The sequence below is a fragment of the Argentina silus genome (assembly GCF_951799395.1).
Source record: "Argentina silus genome assembly, chromosome: 1".
Lineage (NCBI taxonomy): Eukaryota > Metazoa > Chordata > Actinopteri > Argentiniformes > Argentinidae > Argentina > Argentina silus.
The window spans coordinates 26215920-26240745 of NC_139655.1; the positions used below are offsets into that span (position 1 = coordinate 26215920).

At 40.2% G+C, this 24826-nt stretch overlaps 1 protein-coding gene across 3 annotated transcripts in view; it reads right to left on the minus strand.

Annotated features, from left to right (window-relative positions):
- LOC310810792 (receptor-type tyrosine-protein phosphatase delta) overlaps positions 1–24826 on the minus strand; it is a 116654-nt gene that overhangs the window by 69019 nt on the left and 22809 nt on the right. For all 3 annotated transcript variants that reach the window (XM_083678643.1, XM_083678642.1, XM_083678644.1), the window contains exons 2-3: positions 17049–17194; positions 14478–14619 (exon numbers count right to left, since the gene is read on the minus strand). In XM_083678643.1, coding sequence (XP_083534769.1) covers positions 14478–14619; positions 17049–17194 — 288 coding nt within the window. The remainder of the gene's footprint in view (positions 1–14477; positions 14620–17048; positions 17195–24826) is intronic.

A 24826-nucleotide genomic window follows, 5' to 3' on the forward strand; every position in this document is an offset into this window, starting at 1 on the left:
GCCAGCAAATAAAGGGGCACAACACATTTCCCCTAAAGCGTGATGGTAGGAAGTGCAAGTTTTTTCCTCCCAAATAACCAAGCAGCCTCAACCACAGCCTCACTGTAGCGTGTAATATGGAGTTATGGCACATTGACTAGAAAAGTGAAAGAGATGAGTCCATGGCATGCCTTGCTGATTGGGCATTAATTGAACTGGTTCTAATTAAGACCTGTTGCTTAATGGACTTGGACAATATTGGCCTACAAGTGCTGGCATGCAATGTACACAAAAAGGCAGAGAATGAAAGACAGTAAGAATGAAAAGAGTGCAGTAAGATGATTCAATGAAAATGGTCTTTGTGTATGAAAAATGCTGTTGAAGACTGGGATAAATTATCTAACCAATCTCTCTAGACACAGATGAGGGGCAAAATCTACAGGTGAAAACAACCTGCCAGAAAAGGTGATCTAAGGATGACTGGTGGTGTGATACATATAGGAACTGACCATTACCCAAGGCCTGACAGCATTCTGACAATGCAGGATGTGTGGGCAAATGCCTTTCCACAAAGAGCCTAGACCACGCCACACTAACACTATAGAGATCACCAATGGCTTTCCCACTGCTTTAATACTGTCTGTGACCTGGAAGGTGACACAGCAGTGTACCATAACAGGGAGTTAGGATTATTTTGTAGAGCAATAACTGTGTCCTTTTATTTCGCTCATGGATTTTATTTCGCTCATGGAGTTAAATTTGCTCTATATTTGAGAGACAAACTTGTTCAATGATGTGAGGTAGATTTGGACAGCTTCTAACAGCAATGGCATTCACTCTAATTTGACAAACTGTTTACAGTTTACAGAAGTTCAAAACAACCACAGTTAATACATCCGCTCAACAGCGACCTACATCCTCTTCAACAAAATGTTCCTCTCGGCCCCCGTTCAACTAATTCATTCAATTATGTTTTTTTTGGCATTCAAAAGGGAACTGTTAATTATGCTTTTGTTTTCTCTCAAACAAAATTACTCAACCAAATGTAAGAGCTCTTGATTAAGAAAGGCAGGCTGTAATTCCTCGTTGTGCCAATTCGATGACGCCATTTGCTCTTGTTTTCTCTCTCTCCCTCTATGTATCATTCTCGTTTTTCTCCCTACTCTCTCACCCATCCTGTTGTTGTTTTTTTACTCGCTCTACTTACAGGGTATAGTTCACAGTGTGGTAAAAAAGGTGATCTTTTACAGTCTAGCATATCAAGTATGACAGGTTCTAAATCTAGCCCACCCTTCACTTTATCAGCAATGGGCAGCTTGGTTAGAATATTCCAAAATGTGATTGTTCCACCTCAAAGACAGGAGTGTTATGGGGAAAATAAAGTTGTATTTTCAACATGTCCATCCATCATTTCGCCCATAAACCTCCACAGAGGTGAAACTTGTCCCAGCATGACTTTACCCTAGGCTAGGAAATTGCATTGCGATATCTTCTCTTGCTGATAATACTGATTTATCTTGTCCCATCCAACAAAGTGTGCATTTGTTTGACTGTGATTCAATTAGCTTCTTCTTTTTCCTTCTGAACAGTAGTTTTCACTTGTGCCACCAAGGCGATTCAAAGTCAACATTTTCTCCCATTATTGACAAGTCTGATTTCTATGAGAATCTAAACCTTCTTGGGTAATTCTGGCCAAAGGAAACATAATTTCATTTCTAGGATAAAATGAATATGGCTAAAGGAGTCCCTTTTTAATGCATTTACTGCTTGTATACCAAACTGAACAGGTGGGGAAAGCAGATAATTAAGAGGATAGAGAGATGAGAGTGAATGATACAATACAAACTGCTCAAATGACACCATACTGCTGAGCTTTTTGGTTTCACTAATATGTCCCATTGCCTCCTTCGTGGCACTGTGCTGTACAAAGAAGCAGAGAGCCATGTTACCCAAATGGAACATTAAACAAATAACCACTGATAAGAGGGGTGCTGATTTTTATATGGACTAGGATTGTGTATGTGTGTGTGTGTGTGTGTGTGTGTGTGTGTGCGTGCGTGCGTACGTGAGTGTGTGAAGAGAGAGAGGAAAAGACAGAGATTAAGTCTGAGCTCTTGAACATAATGGTTATTGACCGCTGGGAGTTTGCTATACTGACATGTCAATCGACGTGACTTTGCTGATAGCACCTGTGCAAGCCACTCAAAATACAACATATTCCTTAAAGACGCACCACCAATTTTGACAAAGAATTGAGAAAAAATCCATCCATATCCTCGTTCCATACAACGAGAATTCCATTTAGATGCACATCGTACTGCCACTTGATCCTTCTCTCATGGAATTTCTTTGGATTCCTTTTTGGATTATAAACGTCTCAATGTTGCCTTGGGTGGAATACTTGGAATAGTTAAGATGCAAGTGAAAGAGATGACCTTTGACATCAAAGGGGTAAACTATCGGCACAGAGGGGCAAGTGTGGCTACCCATGCGTAGGGTTAAAATAGGACCTGACTGATTTCACATGAATCATAACATCCTATTAATCTTAACATTAACAGAACATCTTAATCCAGCCTTGCAAATGTACCTTCCACCCCTTAATACAATAATGGATTGCTTAGATCTGTTTTCAATGTTGTCACCCAGTTCTAACTACATCCACAAATAAGCATCACATGGATGTCACGGTAATAATGCAATGATAGCAGACACAATCTTTATAACCATAACCATCAATTAATACACAGAACACAGCGAGCAGGGGGAAAATCCATTCTGGCTTTTATTTTAAGTTTATCATTCAGGCTTGTATTTGGCAGCTCCCAGGCTAAAAGCTCAGAGTCAACCTCACATGTAGTGCCTTAAAACACAGTGGGGTTGTTGGTTGGCTACCTTTTAGTTTTCAGAACTAAAATGGAGTCAGTGATGTTGTATGAGGTTGCCCTTAGGATAGGCCTTGGTGTTAAAACCTTCATATACAAAAGGCATTTGATAAACTGATCGATACAATCTAATATGCTTGTGGCTAGACTGGACAAAAAAAGAAAAAGCTAATCCACAATTGACATTCACAAATGCATGTGGGACTTGTAGGTCCTCGCTAATCCTAGGGTATTTAGAAAGTGATGAATAGTTCAAGTTTGTCGTGAAATCCCTGACCCAGTTACATCAGCTGAGTAAACAGTGTGTGTGATTGGACTACAGATGCATTGTTCTAGGTGGAAATTCAGCCATTATTTTCGCCAGTTATTACTAAACTGTGACTTTGGGTCAGTTGACTCTGGATAAAGTTTTGTGTACCTTTTACAATGACCCCAAATAAGGCTGGATTTCATACTCATGTAATTGTGTCATGATTTGGGTAATGGACAGGATAGTGCCTAGAAAGATTCAGGGGCCTTATGCAATCAGGAAAACAACAGATTGATTGAATGCAGTATGTCATTTTGTGCTATGTCTCTAATATTTCAGAGTTAAGTGTGTATCTGGTTCTAGAAGCAGTAAGTGCAGTTTTAACACCATAAAGTCAAATTAACACCAACAGGTTAAATACAGCATGATTATTCATGTTTTCATTCCCTGTCTCTACCGCATGTAGTTATCACTGAGTTAAATGAGGGATTGTGATAGTTTTACTAGTGTATGCTTTCCGGAACAAAGAATGGCATTAGCTATATTCTCCACAAAGAAGGTACCTCTTATTAAGCTTTCACTGAGCACATGAAGTTAATTTGAGAAAATTGCCGGGAGCAAGTGTGAAAATGAGAGACTTTCAACAGCTGCTAAAATTAGTTTTCACCTCCATCACCCGGGGGTCAAATAGGATTTGAGTTGTGTATTGTGTATGGCTAGTTCATTAATGATTGTAATGTATCAGCCTTGACAAGAGGACTAGGCATCCTATTACAAATATGCATGGGAATTTCTCTACCAGTGGGAGTGAAAGTTAGAGAGAGAGAGAGAGAGAGAGAGAGAGAGAGAGAGAGAGAGAGAGAGAGAGAGAGAGAGGGGGATGGAGGAGGAAGGTGGAGGAGGAGAAAGCTCTTTAACCTCAGGTCGCCTTTCTGTCTCCATGAAAAATAGCATCCTCTCTCCCTTGCTCTCCACTGATTGTTTCCTTTATAAATCCCCTTTGAGTTTTTATAATTAATTGAATGCTTCTTATTTGCTATTAAAACACCCTCAGCTAATGCCTATGATTATGGGACTCCATTGCAGAGTAAATCAATTAATCATTGGGTGCTTTATTTTCCAAAACTCCTTCACAGACGAACACTCGCAGTCATTTTTCATTCTGAATGACACTGAAATCTCACATTTAAAGTCCAGAAGTCAATGTACATAGACATGATTGAAAAGTGATTAGTTACAGAATGTAGCCTTTATCTACCACAATTTTCCCAAGATGTACCCAAACTCTCAGGTCAGTCATTAACATGACTTCTAATATGATGCCCATAAGAAGAACACAAGGCCACTTGCTGAGAGTTAGCACTGATTATTATGTAAAAGGTTAGTGGCATATATGCACTACAAAGCTCTAATATAAAATATGATGCCACCTACATTAGCATAATATTATTTGCCGTCAACATTTAGCATGAGCCCTCTGATATCAATCATGTGCCCTTTCCTCATGCACAAATAGTTATTTAATTGTGGGTATTTAATTGTAGGGCTTTGGGTATTACTAAACCAAGTTGTTGACCAATTTGCCTTTTGCAGACCAATTAGTTATTTGATTCATTTTGAAATGCCATTATAACGTACATCCACCCTCTGTAATAAATAAAAGGATCCCATTGTGTATGGCTACTTTATCAGGCTTTGTTTGGGCATATCAAGATACACATGCCCAGTTGCAAGGACCCTCTCTACCCGACACACCTATCTCCCCACACTACCCTTGCTCTCCTGTGATACAATTATTATCATTGAATTAACACTCAATGTTACATTGCAATGGGGAGGTTGGAGGAGGGGGAAGTGCACTGTACCTGTACAGTAACAGAACAGTGTGTATGCCAAATTCCATTCTACTCTGACAGACAGGGGAGATGTGGGAGGCCTGGGCAGGCTGCTCTAAACTGACCCTCCCCAGTACTCTTCCAAGCCTGTAGTCCCTGTGGCCTCTAATGCCCGTTGACGCCAAGCAGATCACATCAGCCAACCCAAGTGCAACTGAAATGTACCCCGCTGCTAGGGAGGCACATGTATTCTCTCCAAGCCTGTGTCATTCATAAACATGACGGATTAGCCATGATATCCCTCCATTTACACATAAGCGCGGGGAGCAGAGCGGAAAGTGGAGAGAGAAAGCGAGAGAGTGAGTGTGTCGGATGGCCCTGGGGGTTGGGCTGAAATGGTTGGATAAAGAGAGAGATGAAAAGGAGAGATGAAGCGGGACGGGCAGAGGGGCTTTCTCCATAGGCCTGGCCAGGCAAGTAGGCAAGCACGCAGGCATACAGCTCTGTTTACGCTCAAATGCCCTCCCCCCCCGCGCTTTACAGACTGTACATCAGCTCTGCCAGATGTACTGTTCTGAGTGGTGAAGATCACCTAGAGTGAGCAGGGCTGGAGGGAGGGATGGGCACCCTCTGTTCCCAACCTCTCTTTCAATCGTTCTTACTATCTTTGCATGACTCTTCCTTCCTCTACGTCTATCCATCTCTCGCCCTGTTTTTCTCTATCTCTCTTTCCAGTGTTACTATTACTGTCTTTCTTTCCATCTTGGTCTTTCTACAGCTCCTCTCTCTCTCTCTCTCTCTCTCTCTCTCTCTCTCTCTCTCTCTCTCCCTCTGTTTAGGATGTTACTTAGCATATTCCATTTGCTGGTTGTTACCCTGAGCGATGAATCCATTTACCTTAAAAAACAGAGTCTCATTTGTTTAGCATGGAAAAAAAGTTATTTCTTGTCATCTAATCTGCCATCAGCACTTTTTATGTTGTGATTAGTAATATTCAGAGGAGGGAAAAAGGCTACATCAAAAAATGCTCAGAGCTATTTGCAAAACACAAAGCAGAAATGTTTTTTTCTCCTTCCAAGAGGCATGCGCTCGGGAGCTCTGGTTTTAACAGTCCATCAACCTACATTTGATCCTCTTGAGTACATTAAGCATTCGCAAATAAAGAAGCGGTGGCTTAGAATACATAAACAAGACTGGACTGCCTTTCCTTTCATAGAGGTTTCCTGTCTGTAATAGTCACCAGCTTTGAAGCTGAATGCCAGAAGACTTCATAAGGACTTTTATTCTGTTTTCATGTCTAAATATGTCTGTATGTCCAACAAATCAACTTATACCTTTAGTATGTTATATTATGTTCAGGTTGTGTTCAAGAAACAGTATTCCTGCATATTGTATATTCTCTCCTGTGATAACTAATTATTAGGTAAAAACGATCAGACTATAACCCTAACCCACACATATAGACTCGCTGGGTCATACAGTATGCTCTCTCTCTCTCTCTCTCTCTCTCTCTCTCTGTCTGTATATATATATATATATATATCTTGAATTGACACAGACCCAGGCCAGAAGCTTGTCCCAGCAGGGGTTTCGGGGAGTGTCGAAGACCAGGTGAGTCTCCCTACCGGGCAGGAAAACAAACAGAAGGCCAGCCTGTGCGATACTATATTGGTTCATTAACCTTCATGTACCTTACATTCGGAAACAGCCAGGTCAGTTTGGTCAAACAGGCGTTTCTAATGTCTTGGTGTGAGCAGAGCAAAACGCATGTTATTTGTGCATATATTTATTCATTTTTCTATCTAAACCAGCTCATGGGTTTTTTTATTGATGGTGTGAGTTTAACTTAAATTATATCTCTTGAAAGCTCAACAATGAGATTTAATTTTTCAGTAATGGGCATTAGGGAGAAACATACACATAACAGTATAGACAGCTTACACATAGGGCGACTCCATGAACTATCTTTTGAAATGTAAGAACTCCCTACATTTTCCCCAAACTTCAAGCATTTCAATATAACAACGTTCAGGGATTCTTATAGGTCACGGGTCAGCGCTCATCCATTTGGGCATGATAACATCTGATGTATACTCCAGATGAAATTTTTTTATAAATGTCTGAGAAAACAAACTTACTATATGTTCAGGTCGACCTGAGAATGGCAGGGCTAGAGCAGAAAAAGCTTGCTACAGAATGGGGAGAGATTACTCATACTTGGGCTAACAATAGGCAGAACAGACATCTTGGCTCCCAAAAGGCCTTAATGGAAAAGGTTACATCATCTTTTATCAATTAAACAGACAGAAGTTCTCCTGAAAGTGCTGCGTAAGTTGGGGTGTCTCAGTGGGACATGGGTAGATTTCTTGCATTACGTAAATGGCTATTTTGGGGCTGAAAGTCTTCTAATGTGGAGTTTGAGCATGGTAGATTTTGGTAGATGGTAGATTTTGTCCTGCTTTTACTCCATGCAGTGACAATATATCTGATGAAATAATACTAATATTTGAACAAATTAGCAATAAATGTATGAATTCGAATTATATGTTTCAAATTACTTCACACGTTTATCTGACTCATTATAAAGAACCCCAAAGTTATGTTAACACTGTAAAAACACAAACTGTCAGTAAAGTTAGACTAAGGGTGAATTATGTAAGTTACATTCACTACAAGACTATCTTTCCCCATACCTTGTGTTTCAGCCCAAAGTTGTTTGGCTTTAATTAGCAAGTTCTCTTGCGGGCAGGCTTGAGAGCATCATTAGATGCATTAGGAATGACCCTGAAGTGCCCGATTAATCTAGTAGAAAATGATTTGAGTACGGCTGAGATCAAAATATCTACATTAGCACCCCTTGACTTCCTGGCTCAGGCTAATACACTCCCACTTTACAACCTCAAGTCTCCCCCAGCCCAGCCCACAGAATGTTCTCTGGTTAACGAGGACACACATTTTACCAAAGAGACCCTGTCAATTGCTGTCATTGTGACTGGTGGGTGGGTGGGTGGGTGGCTACTTAGCTACATGTCAATGCTAAGATTCTCCAGCTTTAGAACATGATATGAAGCAGCCAAGCTAATTGAGATAATTGAAATGATCAAGCTATGTTTATTCTATTGATACATGATGAGACAACACTCTAGCATCAACCTGCAATAGGGTTTGTCACATTTACCTTACAAGATTTAACATTTAACCTTTCTAAATGTGTATGTAACAGTATGAATACAGCAAACATGTAAAACTAAATGTTATGGCCTTTCCATCTAGGAAATGTTGGCTTTATTTTTTTCCGAAATGCATAACATTGTAATGTCATTTACAAGGACAATAATTGTTGCCAAGATAGGTGACAATTCATTTGCATTTCCAAATCATTAAGCAACTAATTGTGCCTGCCAAATTCTGAAACCTGAGGTTGTTGCATAGGACACTAATATCTAGGGGCACCAAGCAGAAAACACAAACCCCATCTTTCTGAATCGATAATGATTAATTCACAGGGGGTCATGTTTACTTTATTAAAACAAATACTCATCCATGCTGACCACCATGTTATCTATCATTTTCAGAATGCAATCCCTGTCCCTTTTGTGGCTTCAGCAGATGTTCTCTTACTCGCTATTGGACCGTAAAGCCTCACATCCATCTTTTTAGCAGGTGGGGTAATTCTTAGCTAACCACTCCAGCTTCCTTTTGTCTTAAATCACGCTAGTAAAGTACAAAATACCGATTCACTCCCTCAAGTAATTACGCAGAGGAATTTAAGGGGGGATTATTTTCCGTAGAGAGATCAATTTCTTTAAGGACAGTCAACTCCATCTTGTTAATTACAATAATAAATAACTTGTCATTATCTGTTCATTTTCTGTGATGTATGTGACCGGGGAGATTTAAAATTGAGGGAAGAGGCCAGTCTATGAGACTCTAGGCCAGTCTATTTGTTTAATGTGTACTGTCAACAAAGTCTGAGGTGTTGTTAACCGGAAATGTGCATACTCCAAGATCTACATTATCTGTCTTGATAGATTGATATGAAGATTGGGTAATCCGACAATATGGTAAAATGCATAACATATCTAAATCTTCTGACAAGTATTAAAGTGACTCAAAATAGGAGTCTAAACATTTTTGTCATTTCAATTAGACCATGATGGAATGTCCAACAAACCCCTACTTTTTCTCCCCCATGGAAATAAGCAACTGCTGCTATGTTTAACACCTGTGCCTCAACAGTTGGGGGAACAGAAAAAATGTAATTGTGCAGCTATAGGAAAATCAAAATGTGTGCCAGACATTTGAGAGAACACTGTAGGGTGATGGGAGTTCTATTTCCACTCATGCTTTCAGAAACCAGACCTGAGGGCTCAAATGAGGTTAAACAACTTCCTCTCAACTTACAAAATGCTGTCTCATGTACTTTATAATTCTTTCATATTTGTCCTTTCAAAAGCAGTTCACCTGGATTGTAAGTCAGCATGTTTCCAGAGCCCCGTTTTTTAAAAACTTTTGAAGCACAATTGAGTGTTCTGTGTAGTGGCCTAGGTCTTGGCATCTATAGAACTTGCCGGTCAACCAAAGAGAATTGTGTGCTAGCTCCTGGCCTTTTAGGCTCCCTACTGCATTGCCTTTCACAAGCCAGCGATCTCAGGCGCAGCAATTTTACAATAACCACCTGCTTCACCCCCACTGTGCCTTGCTCTGGCAGTCCAAGACAGCTGAGGCAGCAATTTCTTTCATGAGCAATTTGAGTGCTCAGTCAATGTTTTGTTTTTACTGTCAGTCTGTTCTTGTTTGAAGTAAGGGATGCGATCTAGAAAGTCAAACTTGCGGAGAACGTGAAGAATTTGAATCAAGACCATACAACGCATCAGGCAACCAAAGTAGTTCCTTGAGATGTGAAATACAAATTATGGTGTATTTACAGTATGTATGTGCTTGTGAAGACACTATAACTCGAGTGAATGTTAGCATAAAGAATAAACAATTATCTGTCAGGTTTGTATTCGGAATCAGACTCAGAGTGGCGTTAACATTTGGCATTAGATGTAAACATGTGCTTCTGTAACAAGCCTGTAAAGTCTATTTACTTTGAGTGTTGACTGCAGTGTTATTTCACATATTTCAATATGCAGTTTTTTTTTTGTTTTTTTTTCATATTTGTAGACAATTCACATGGTTGTAATATAACCCCTTTGTAATTTTAGCAAATTTGATCCAAGTTTGAATTTATATTACGTTTGGTTGTGAAGTTGTGGGGGTTAAGTTAGTCCAGGTTTGTATCCCCCAGGTGAGTGCCTAAAGTGAAAAAGCACTGAGAGGAATTTCTGTGTTTTATTTAATTACTTTTTCAGTGTTTGTCTATGTATTGTAATTAACATGACATAGATTGTGTTTGTTAAGAATCTTTATATTGGTCACAAACTATGATAAGGGTTGAGGTTAAGTTGGTAGCTCGAGAACTTCGTAGAGCTAGCATCCTAGTGTACTTACTGTACCAGCTGGGTCTTAGCTTCAGTATGACAACGTTTGGTAGACCATATTACATGTACTGCCGAGGACAACTGAACAGTTGTACTTTTCAGCCTGAACTTTAATACTATTCATCACAAATTGGATGAATATTTTCAATAATTAATGGAAATTCATAATAAATGCAATATGTGTAAGCTTCCATAGTATGAATAATCCCTTTTCAAGGCTATGGCCTACATGTTTCTCACTTTAGTTGGAAAGATTTCCTTCTCTACAGCATTGACATTTTGAAAAGCAGGAGCACCACTCCTTGCAAATGTAAATGATGCATTTTGTTTTTCCGTCACAGAGAGTGAGTTCCTATTGTCCACTCTCACTCTCACTGTCAAGTTGAGCGCAACTGCACACATCTGCATGCCTATAAGAGTGACAAAGGAAATAGCTGTTGACAGTGTAATGAGACTCCTTTATGTTGACTGAATCTGGAACAGATAGCCATACTGCATTGATGCTGCTTATAATTGTGCTGCCGAAAGTAAAATGATGCCTATGCTATGCTTTGTATTGTTGTTGAGGAGAGTAGCTTTGGAGGAAACAGTTTTTATTTATTCACCTATTGAAATCCAATGGTTAATTGGTCAGTCTGACATGTATTGAAGATAAATTAGCAGTTACAATGGCATACTGATGGTTCTTTCTCCCTGTAAAGTGTTCACACACTTTGCTGACGTATTGACTGGTACAATAAAATTTCCCATTTGGAGGACCAATATTTTATCCTACGCTATGGGTAATTATGTCTGTATCCTACAGTAACACCAAGGAAGAATTCAATAATAAATGTGATGCTATAAATTCATTCAAAGTACAAAGATTTTTGCACCATTTCTTGGTACTCCTCCTTTCAATTTCTTCTTTCCTATCCTTTTTCCAATTTCAGCCAAAATCAGACAACCTTTATTCAAACACGCATATCGCATATGACTTAAGTCATCTCAAAGTTAATTAAAATTGAGAAAAAAAATTACAATATGCAAACTAGGGCCTCATTCATTGGACGAGTAAATTCGGGTATGAACATCATTACACTTTGGGCTTCGCCTTTCATGCAAATGACTTCTCTAAGCCTGGAAGTTCATTACTAATGGCATTTCCCATCAAGTCTGGCCCATCCAAATGCTAATATCTCCATACTCTGGATTCTTCACCTCCAGCCCTGCTCCTCATGGCATTGCAATTACAACAGTGTACTTCTCTTTTATGGAATTAGCCATTATCCCCTGGAGTTAGCTCCACAAACATATGCTTACAATCTTCACCACAGGCCATTGAAGCCCAAATGAACTACATTATATGTATTTTCATTTTAGTGGTGTCATCTGCTTATTTATCTATCTTTCCATTTATAAATTATTACAGTCCTGTGCAACTATGGCCGATGTAGGGCATAGCAACAGAGGGAGAGAAGATCACTAAGCTCTTACCGTAGCAATGTGGACACATTTAACTCTATTTTTGCAACTGAGTTGTCATCCTTATTCAATCATACTGACCATGGAATAAATAGAGACATAATAGTGAGATGTCTAGTGCAGTATTATTTTAGAACGCGGCAGAAAGAGACGATAGCTTTCTGTCTTTTCTTTGCTATCATGTATTATGCATTGTCTGTGTGACCTTGTAAAAGTACATTGCCCTTATATTGCCCCCAAACTATACCCCATGCCTCTAATATAAAAGCTTGCCGTTGCAATGGGCACTCACATTCCAACTCAGTCGACTCCATGAATAAGGCAAGAGCTCTTTCAAAGAAGTTGAGTTCAAAACAGCGAACTGCTCAGATGTTCAACAATGTGACTTTGGTTGGTTCATATTGGTAAGTTATATAGAAAAAGAGCAGGTGTGGGTGGACACAGTGAAAAGAAAATAAGTGTTTATGTATGTCCATTCAGTTAAAACTTGGTGCGTAGTTTTAGGGCTGGTGAACTGTCTTTTGAGGATGTATGTGGAAGTGTGTGTGTGTCCACAAACTGTGCCATAGTGTAAACAGGAGAGGAGCTGGATGAGAATATGCCACCTTTGCCTTTTAACCACCCCCTGGAGACCGCATGAGGGGCCTTTTGTTCGCTTGTTGGGGAGATAAGGAAAGGGACAAGGCACTTCAGAAAGCCGCAGAGCCAGCTCTTTTCTTTAGGTGGGAGCTCCCCACTCAATAGGAACTCATTTGGTATGTTGTGCAATAGTGGTGCATAATGGAGCACACCTCATTCATCGGGGCTAAGGCATTTTAAAATAATGTCTTCATTCAGAACATAACAAGCGATGTTTAAATAGATACTACACAATCTGTTGAGTTCAGGGCCTTGCACTATTTGTGTCTGAATATAATGTTGTTTGCAATCAAGATAAAGATTTGCTTACAGTATGGGGAGCTTGTTATTACAGTGGTACTGTCAACTAACTTTATAACTGAGATCCATTTTGGTTCTCAATATTCACCTTGCTTTTAGTAATAACTCAATTATTTTATCTCATTGAGATTAACCTGGATAAATACAGATTAATACCTTAGAAAGACATTTTGTGAATCTGTAATAGTAAAATAAACAACACTGTGGGTTCCTGCCACGTTTTTGGTAAACAGCTGAGAGATGGTGCTGGAGAAATGTAGCCACTCTCAATTTCCTAGACAGAGCTATGGATGCAAGGACTGACCATCCATTAGAACATTAAAATTATAGTTTTAATCATGTTTTGAAGCTATGCAGTGTTTGTTTACAATGATTTGACATGTTAAAACTTGGAGACACCAACAGCCTACAGGAGACGTTCTAAAACTGGGTAGTTCAGATAAATACAACTGCATTCTAAAGGCTGTGTTATGCTTTTAAATATGTGTGGATCAACATATCATATGGAAAGAAAGATAGTTCAGGAGGTGTGCAACAACCCTTGGAATGGATCAGAATATCCACTAGATGTCATTTCTGTCGATCGGCAATGTCAATTGGCAAAGCATAAATTAACCTTTAAACTGTCAAAAAACGTTTCTCGTCTCTGCTGTTATATTTGTACCCAGCTTTACAATTAGTACTTTGTTCTATGCATTGAGTCCATATCAACGTTTTAGAGAAATAAATACATGATGAGGGTTTAAAGGTCTACCAAGAACCATTTTAATCTGAAGAACCATCTTTGGAGGAGAGGGTTCTTTGAGAGTTCTTGTATGTAAAAGGGTTCTATCCAGTATCCTTTTCACCCGAATAACCTTTTTTGGAAGAAAGGGTTCTCTTTGAGGCTTCTTCACAATTACCCACAATTCCTTAGCAAATAATAATGAAAACAAATAGTTAGTTATTATGAAGTTATTATGAATTACATGTGTGAGAAAAAATATAGGAGAATAGAAAATAGCAGAGGGTTCTAGGTAGAACCCTTAAGATAAAAGGGTTCTTTGTAGAACCCTTTTACAGAGGGTTATGAGAAGAACCTTTAGAGGATAAAAGGGTTCATGGTAGAACCGTTCATAGAGGGCTAGAAGTAGAACCATTTACAGGGGTTTTTATAGAAGAACCCTACATAGAGGGTTCTAGTTAAAACCCTCTGCAAAGGGTTCTACCTACAGTAGCACACAAAAGGATTCTCCTATGGGGACAAATCGAAGAACCATATACGGTTCTACTTATTATTATTATTATTTTTTTTTTAAGAGTACAGAAATGGAATTTAAGTTACATAACTCAAGCCACATCTTAATTATCATGTCAGAAAACTGTATGTAAATGAGTTAATTGACTCAGAAATATGAAGACCTATTTGGCTAAGTGACTAATGGAGTAAGACTAATCAAATAAGTAAACATGAGCGCAGCCACATACTTTAGCGAAACCCCAGAATCAACTGTGTTGATAAGAGTGAGATAAAAGAAAGATAGAGAGACAGGACAGAACAATAAAGCATAGCTTACCTGGTTAGCTGGAGGAAGTAACAGTTAAGGAACATAATTAGCAGAGTTTTTAGTTTTTTCTGTTGTGGAAAAGTAGCACCTACCACGTAAAACAGTGAGTCTTGTGGTAGCACTCGTCTCTCCAACATTGTTGGAGGCGACACATTCATATATGGCTTCGTCTCGGGGTGTACGTAAGGGCTGAATTCTTAGCACCGAACCAGAGCCGTCGTCAAACTCAATCACCTGCAGGTGCGAGAAACAAGATATGTTAAAGGAGTTTTTTTGTTCACAGTCTTTGACGAATCTTGCGAATTCATCCATTCCTGAAGACACCTTTTGTCTTACAACATGATTGTGGCTAACACAATGTGCTTCCCATGAGAAAAATTAGAACGCTACTGTCTATGCTAGCATGTCCTCTTTCAGCTACTTACGACTTATGTGCTTTATATGTGTGCACATCATTGTGTGTACAGAGGGATATACTATAGGGTAAGTTTGCCATGTCTGTGCTATTTTAATATATGGGCACTTTAGTCAGTCTGCTGTTAGAATCTTGTTTGTCTGTCATCTGGTACAGTTAATACCAGTACAGTAGTAAGAGTGGAGCCAGTTCATTTGGTAATATGATTATGTGATGAAGGTTATATACAATTATTCCAAGATATGGCTCACATATCTCCAATATAATTTATAAATCTCTCTCTCTCTCTCTCTAGATAGATTAATATATATATATATATATATATTAATCTTGTGGATTCAAGTATTGGGGAGAGAACAAAAGTTGCCAACTAACTTTAAGAATGGGAAATATATCTGGCCCAGACAGAATCACGCAACTTTTATGTCCGTTTTACAATGTATGGGAATTTGGAATCGGCCCACTCTTAAAGTTAACATATTATATCTTGAAAATGCATCACATTGAATTGATCAATGGGACAGAACAAGTACAAACAATTAAATGTGGCTTGATTAACAGTAACAGACAATTGTTGTACCATGACATGATAGTAGGACAAAAAAACATGACTAATTGTATTAGACGGACGACACATAAAATGTTCACAAACAGGTGTTTTGTAGCTTGTACAGCTATCATTGCATGCTATATACTCACTGTTTTAGAAAACCCTGTATCATAACTCAGTTTTAAGTTCACATGTAGGTTTAAATACAAAATCTGACCCATAAGAACCTCTGCCACACCCACACACACCCACACACACACAGACACACACAAAGGCCTAAACATTGTTGTGTACAGTTGAGAGCATATCAAAGCATCTGCTGGTTAGACCTTAGTAAACCTTGACAGTTCAGTAGCCAAGCTACAGTACAAGGGCACATTTTGGCATTCATTGCAACAGCATGTGATGGCAAAAAAGTGCTCCCATCCCCATTTTAACTCAAAGAGAAAGAGGGGTGATGAACTTTCAGGATTTCTGTAAGGAAATGTGCTTTGTTAGGGATGAGGCGACGGCGTGAGTGAGTGGGCATGGGTGGTGGCAGCCTGCAAGCCTTGGAGGCAGAATGACAGTTAAAGCTACTGCCTTAGCATTCAGCATGTCGGACGGTGCGAATGCGATGAACTCTGATAAGATTAGATTTCTGTTGGCATGAGACGCAAATAGGCGAGAAGGGGCCTCCAAGCCCAGATAAGCCGCTGCTGCTGAGTAGTAGCAAGCGAGGAGGGTGTTTGGGGGAAAAAAAGTGACACTATGATTCTCCCAAGAAATGACACAGAAATTAATAGAAATCTTATCAGTGTTCTGAGATGATGTGTTATTTGTCATGGAGGAGCCCAAGCACAGATTAAAGAGGATGACAAATCAACATTTCAGCCAAATAAAGTAGGTGGACATGCATTAAGATAAAGATGCCACCATGGGCGTAGGTTTTATTTTCTATGTGGGGGGGACACTTTTGGAAGGGGGTCTGGGGTAGATTTTTTTGCAATTTTTAGAGTAGTTCTTGCATTTCAACGCAATTTAACAAGACTCATGGCACTTCTAGGAGGTAATTTAGAGGACAGCAAAAACTATGGAAAAAGTGGTAAAGAAAAAGCACCAGCTATATGATGGCCGCGCCAAGCGATTTTCCCAAGGTATTGGAATCCTGTAATATTACAGTAAACAAAATAATATTTATAGGAAATAGCTTAGGACGCTTATAGGCTGTGCCAGCTCTGATACTATAATGTGGATTTTAAATGCAAAATATTGGATAAAAAGTGGGATGGACAAAAATGTAATTTTCAAAAAGTCAGTGGGACAAGCGTGGGTCCCACCCATGCTTAATGAAACCTACACCCCTGGATGCCACAAAGCAAAATAGCTTTCAACGACAGAGCTACTTTGTTCTTGCTTTGCATAAAGCAACCACATGTGACATGATGCTAATGTAGGTACCTGGGACACACCATGTTTTTTCCCTCTCCGTCCTTTTCTTTAATTACAAATCTGTCCCAAGATATCTGTGTACTTGCTCATTAAAACTCATGCATGTTAAAAGCCTAGCCAATGTGATTATTAGAGCCTGATAATGCGTCATGGCAAGCTGAGGCAAGCAGGAGGTTTGGCGGGGTGAATTATGTGAAGGGGGCCAAAAGCACTGTTGAAGCATTCCTGTTTGTCGAGCATTTTACATCAGAACAATAGACCTAATACCTCAAATCTCTGGTTGCTGACTTTCTTCCCCTTCTTATTCCATACGATCTTAGGTCGTGGATCTCCTGTGGCTTGGCAGATGAAGGATGCCACGCCTCCTTGCACTCCCGTTTGGTCATTGGGGGTTCTTAAAAACTTTGGTGGTGCTGGAGAGAGGGAGAGAAAGAGAGAGAGAGGACAAACAGTTGACATGGGTGGTAAGCATTGCAGAGAGAGTGATTTGTCTCTCTTATCAACCACCACACACCAGAAAGTCAAAAAGTTGCAGATTTCAGCACTTGCATGTTATCGTTAAGAGGATTGTCTTTGGAGGTCAAGCCAGACTCCGATGGAGACTGTATTGTCTTTCCATTATGAGTGGAAACATACGATCGGATACTTGTAGGATGCAGTCAAGACAGGACGGATACGGATAATCATTCTTGTATAAATAAAATGATGTGTTGTAAGTAAAGTTGCCAATTTGGAGTGCAATGCAGTGAATGAGTACACAATTCAGTCAAATGAAATGAAAGATCAAAGGAAAGATGTTTTTCTCCTGACATTCCCTAATTCCGAAATGATTGTTAACTGTCATGTCCATAACAATCCTGTTTGAGGTTGAACCCTTGAAATGTGAAGGTTGACCTTGAGTGAGATATTGGCTGTTATCATTGAACCAATAGCACACAGGCAAGTAAGTCAATCAATGTCACTCTTTTACTATGCAAATATTTTCACTGACAGATAAAATGTTGACAGCTAAGAATATGTTCTCTGTCAGCATAATAGTCAGCAAGTTTAGTACTACAAACCATGATCAGTGAAGATAACATTACCGAAATATATTTCACACAGGCAAACATACAATTCATTCACTGATTAAACAAAACAAAAAAAGAAATACCACCTATCATGATGCTAATTAGAATCCAACAGCATTAAAGGACAAAACCAAGCTGCCCTTTAAGCTCTTTAAAGGTACTTTGAGGTTCTCATTGGGATAATATATTAACTTATTTCCTTTTTCATTACTAGATTTTGATGATTCATCACAGAGTTCTGCCAAATTAGTAGCGAAAACACTGATGAAACAACAATTATCTATTGTTACTAAAGAAAAAAGTATGCAAAGCTACCAAGTTGGTCTATGTTTATCCCACTCAGCAGCACAATACGGAACCTTTACCCTGGTTGTGGATACATATGAGTCACAACCTGAACATACAGTGTGTACAGAGTGAGTTTATCATATTAACTTCATTCAATGCTCTTAGCCATCCATCTCGGTAAGATGTTTCATCGACATGCATCTCATGGCCCTTTGCCCCACATTTCATTTCATGAGAAAGGGCACCATTTCCCAAAACATTACAGAGAAACAGAAGGCTAGCGATGATTGATGCTTATAAAACAGGTTCAGAGAAATATGTGATCTGAAGACATGCATTAATCCTGGCAATCACACAGCTAAGAAGGGGGTGCCAACACTAACATGCCAACACTGTAACAATACACTGATGGACGTCATACTAGCAAAAACGTATACTGTAGCCCAGCATCTGCCAAATGCTAACAAGCTAACACACTTGTTCGCTAGCTATTCTACAAGACCATCAGTGCTGTTGCTAGCTACTTTTCTTTCCCAAGAAAGATGACTTCTTTACAAGAGAATGCAGCTGGCTAACAGTATCCCTATGTTGGCATATTAAACTTGTAATTCAATTCTAGACTAGACACTTTATACTTGAACTAGAGGGATCTGCACATCAGATTTGACCTGGCTGCTAGAGACATTCCCCCTGGGAAAGTTTGCATCAAGTAGCTGAATATGCCTGTCACAAAGTTACATATTACAGCCTCTGTGTGGGAGCATTTTCAGGAAACTATAATTACGTGGAGTATTAAAACCGCAGAATTCCAAGGTGTTGTAAGGTGTGTAGGTGTATTAACAAGGATATCCGCACTATTCCGGTCGTTTGAGTCAACTTTTAACGTCTAAAATAGCTTCAGGGAGATCCTCACAAAAAAAACAATGGGGTCCGGTTTATAAACGCATTTATGCACTCCAGGGTGTGCATTAACAGCCAATATCTGCACACCTCTGGTGGTAAGCGGAGGTGTGCGGATATTGGCTGTTAATGCACACCCTGTCATGCACACCACTAATACTTACTAAACACAGCTCTTTGCAGCTGGCATGCTAAAGCTAACAGTGGACTGAGCTAGCCTTACTAAGCAGAAAGAAAAGCTGCATCCAGCTCTGCCTTTTTTGTTCTCCCCTGATTCCTGTAGAATCTCTTCATTTTGAATCACTGTCCCAACTGACCTCACAGGCTTGTCTAATAACATGGGGAGAACATCACACTACTGCACGCTGTTAATCCCTGGAAAACCACCCACTTGGCATCAAGGTTGTGCCTGCGCAAATGAGACATGCACTTGATAGGGTTCTGGCAAGGCTCTGATTGGCCATGCAAGGGTTCTCTAAGCCCTAATAAGTCCCTCAATTCAGTGAGACTAGTCAAGTGTAAAGGCAATGAAGAAAGAAATGTAAAAAATGTGGAGAGTGAGAATAGGAGAGGGGAACAGTGTTTTCTTTGTCGGACCATGACATGTGTAGGCAACCCCTACGTTGGTATTTCACCCTATATGAGAGATCATCAGCTTTCCACGTTGTCACAATAGTGGTTATGCTATTATTTAAATGCAGTGCTATAGAATGCAATATAATAATAACAAAATGTCACTCATAATCATCACTTTGTACCACATCATCCACCACAGCCAGTATCTGATTGATTGCTCCTTATTCCAAGAATGAGTTGGCTGACTCTTTGATCCATTCAAGTAATTACAATCTACTTTCTCACAGGAAAGGCTGTGTACGTATTACCCAGAGAGATCAAACAACATAACAAACAACAGTAATTACTCCGTAAAGAGAAGGTAATCGCTCTTAGAAGAGGTCATGATTGTAAGAGGATTAAGATCATATCATTATCATCATGTCCATTGTTGTTATCATTACAAACTTCTATTATTTATGTCTATGAAGTGTGGTTTTCCAGGTGAAGTAGTCCCAACGGTGAGGCAAGGCAGGCTTGAGACGTCCCAGCTCACCCCATCAGCTTGAGTGCCAGGATAGGTATGAGGTGTGACTCCATCTGTCCCTGTTTGGAGCAACTGTTTGCCTTTTATCAATCACTTTAGTGGGCCATAAGGGGCCACACACAGCTACAGTTGAGCAGCTGAATCACCTCTACTACAGTGTGTGTGTGTGTGTGTGTGTGTGTGTGTGTGTGTGTGTGTGTCTGTGCGTGTGTGCGTGCGTGTGTGCCTGCCTGCGTGCTTGCATGTGTGTGTGTGTGTGTGTGTGTGTGTGTGTGTGTGTGTGTGTGTGTGTGTGTGTGTGTGTAGAGCCCACCCCTCAAAATTCTAATACCCAGCAGCACTGAGAACTAGGGTCAAATCAACCTCCAGGCTTTAGTGACATATGACATGTGGTCCGCAATCAAAAGAGCAGACTGATAAACAGGCAAGCAGCTGGGTCTCCATCGGACAGGAGAGACCGGGAACTTACCCGAGCACCACAGGGTTCACACACACTTACACACAAAAACACTACACAGACTGATCCCGGAGGTGTGCTGCCAAGTGTACAGCACCCAATTTGTAAGTGAGAAAAAAGTGCTACTATATCTGCATTTGCACCTTATCTCATTGCCTGTGCCAGGGATTGACATCTTGACGCGTAGCTGAGAGGGTCTGATGGGTAATTGATATGCTGTTGGGGCTGTTTTCCCGGGGGCCATCTATTACGCATGGATGCATTTCCCGCGTGGGTCGTGATAGACTGTGATGACATATACAGCAATCCGCAATGGAGGTGAGAGCAGAGGAAAAGTCATTTCTCAATGGTGAGTGATTGAGGCATGACATAGAGGAAATTGTGTTTTCACAGACATGGGTGCAAACCCCATCTAAAGTCTGGCTGTGACACATACCCTTTTTTGTGGACTTGTCATATGGCTTGAGGTATACAGTAAGTAGCCCAAAACCACCGATATAACCTGACTACCCCAACCCTAACCTAAACCATTCGATTGGGCAACAGAAAGTAGGATTTAGCAATTAGCCATAGGTCCCCCCAAAAAATTCAGAACACTTGTACACCTACTTATGGGCCAGTTGTGGTTTTGTTCTGAGAATAAACGGTATGCCAAAAGGAAGAGCTCCGACTCCTGGTCTGTGTCTATATTTAGATGTACAGGATACAGAGTGCCACGACAGCAGGGGAGGTGTGTTTGTGTTTCATTCCATTCCATGCATTACAATGAGCCCGTCCTCCGATTTCTACCTCCACCAGCCTCCCCTGCGCAACAGGAACCAAAGGGATTACGGGGCAATTCGCAGAGACACCCCTTGCACCAGGCAGATCCTCTGTTTCAGGAAAGTACTGGCTATAAATGAAGATTTGCTCTGGAGATTTACTCTGGTCAACCAAAAAGGAGGAACATTCAGATAACATTTTCTTGAGAGAAAAGGCGAAAGCATTAGTTATGACAGAATCTATGTTTATAGCTATACAGCAATTCCTAACCAAACTGTGAATGTGACATCAAAGATGGTCCTGTCACAAACATTTTTACTTATGGCATTTGGGTGTCTGAGAAAAATCCCTACTTAAAAGCTTATGAGCAACCAGTACGGCAAGCTGAAAGAAATTGCTTTTGAGTTAATTTGCTACTTGTCTATGGAAAGAACATTAAGGGAGAGTGGTGGCGGCAGCAGACAAAACACCATCCCCACTGTCCGTCTTTTTTCTCACTTGGATATATGCCTCTTCATTGGGCTAGCCTTAATCTACCTGAATGAATACAGAGGCTTGCTTCAGCTAATCCCGTGCTAAGCTGTCGCCCACAAACAAATGAAAAGTGTAAAGCCAGTGCAAGCTAAAAGGTTAGTGACGTGTGCCTCTGCTTCCACTCTCCCGAGGTCATTATATAACCTTGTCTGTATTCACTAAGTTAATGAAAAGGAAGCCACGCTTCAGAGCCTCCCACTGCTCCCTTTTTCAATTGAACGTGGGTAGAAGAGGTATTAATAATTTGGTGACTGAAAGCCTCTGCCTCTCTTAAGAACACCGTGTCCGGGGGCTGAAGCAGACGCTTTCTCTACTGACAGTGGATTTTTATGGTGGATCATAATAAGGGGGATGAGCACTTTTTAACAGAGCGGGTGGTCTGATCCAGGACTGGCTGAGCCTTGTAGCCTTTTGCACCCTTTATTGCTCTTAACGTGATGGGTTCTTATTTCAATAATTACCTTAATGCGTGTTTAGAAGCCAAAAAATAGACTGGCTTACATATTAGCATGGAAAATGACCATTTAATTTTATTTCATCCTTCACTTGCACAATTTCCTCCATGTTTTAACCTAAACTTACGGGATTTGTTTAATTTGTACAACCTTTCTAGCTACACCCCTGCTCATATTAAGAAGTACCCTAGTCTGATCCATCAATGAGGTCATGGCAGGCTCAAAAGTTGGGATCAGTTGGGAGCATTATTGGAGATTAATCTAAAATATGCCCGTTACTACGAGGCAGCTGCAACACAGAACTTGAAACTGTAGCTAAGAAATCACACGTCGGTTTCTTGATGCTTATTGGCTCAAAAGAAACCCCAGTGTGAGTGAGTCTTAAGAGGAGATGCCTCCTACTTTTGCATTTGAATAGAGGAATGTTATTTCGCCTTGTATAGAAATTGAGCAGAAAACATTTCAGATTACCTTTTTGTAGAATATGACCTCAGGGGTCAGTGTGTCTCACTTGAAAACGGTCTAGTCATTGATACGGTCGAGGCCATTGTTTTAAAAAGGGAATGCTTGTGTTTTGAGAAAGACTTGATATGAGTTTGTACATTCATTACCAGTTTGTTTAACATAGGCTTAGCATCAAGCCAAACATTGCCCTGAGACACTCTCCTAAAAAAATTATCTGAGGGCAAATTAATTATTATTATGTTATTGAGCCTTTGCCATGGGTAGTTTTAACTGCCAAACCATTTAAGAGCATGAATCAAGAGGTTGAGGAGGGAACGTAATAATAAACCGAGATTCAGTTTGAACCTCTCCATGCAGACATCCAGTCTAAGACGGCTTGGTTTCCACCATTATACTGAGTGACATATTCAATTTCATTTGCATGAAAGGGCCCATTTCCTTGCTGAATCTTTCAATTGGGGGGGGGGGGGCTATAATTAATCCTAACTGTTTGGGTGGCGGTCTGACAAATACCCGCTCCGTTTGGACGTACAGGGGAAGAAAAGAGCGTTTAAAGATGCCATTAACCTCATTTGACACTTTTAAGCCATGCTGTATCAGTTCTGAAACATTGATGATTTATCACCCCTCATCCAGTAAAACAAAATGGAGGTGGCCATGCTGATTTGGCGAAGGGAAAAGAGGGTCAATGAAAGACTAACTTGGTAGTATAGTAGATCTCTACCAGATTTTATGGGCAAAGAGAATGGGCTTGTACTGCTGAGGCTTCCCTCTGTGGACTAATTTGCCTTACCTAAAGTGTTTGGCCAAAAAATAGGATTTGTAGATAAGTATGATTTCTAGAAAAATACTAGGGGAGGGTAACAAATGCATGCATGCACGCACGCACGCACGCACGCACACACACACACACACACACTTATGACACTCCTGTCAAGCATTTTTGAGCGACACAAAACAGCTTTATATCTGCACAGTAGTGATAATTTTTTTAAATTAATAATAAACCCAACGTTGTTTATGCTCACAAAGGGCACGGCAGAGAGAGAGGAAGTAGGGCTGAATTAGAACTTTTCGCTGACTTGCACTACATGCTCATAGGTAATCTCGCCTTAAATGGAACTGAAATTCTTATTGCAATTAGTGATTACTTGAAATGGGATATGCCCCCCGAATGATTGTTAATTACTGGATCAGGAATAGTACATTAATTCACTGTGGAGGTTTAATATGGTGTGGTGATGGGGCCTGCTCTTCCGCCAATATCACGCTGCTTGTCACACATAATAAAGTTCATAATACAAGCCCCCTACTCCCCCATCAACTGCTTACAGTATGGTTTGCTCTCTAAGCACAAAACACAACAGACATTACCTAAATGTAATTAATTAAAATATAGAAGGTGACAGCTTAATAACACTAAACATTTTTGGAGTTAATGGAGAAAAGCATCTGACCACATACCCCCCCCCCCCCCCCTTAAACTTTATACAAACTCAATGGGAGTTACTCAACCCAAGTCATGTTGTATTACTTATGCTCAGAGGCAGTGCTATGCAAGGTCCAAGCTCAGGAGCACAGACACAAAATAGCTTAACAGATACATAAAGCCCCTGTCCTTTATTTTGTATCCCACTTGGTTGTACCCCCTCCCTCCAAATCCCTAATACACACAGTTACACATGCATATGTAATCATTTACAGACACAAACATATATGCACACACACACACACACACACACACACACACACATACACATACACATACACATACACATACACATACACATACACACACACACACACACACACACACACACACACACACAGTGTTTACACTATCACAAGTGGAGGAGGTGTGAGAATATTCTGTCATGTGGGAGAGAGTGAGGGAAAGCAGAGTGGTAGGGGAGGGGAGTGTGGATGGCATTCCTCCGCCTTGGCTTTCTTCAGAGGGGAAAAAGTAGTGCCACTGGAAGCGTAAATGTAACTATTTATGCAACGGTACTGTG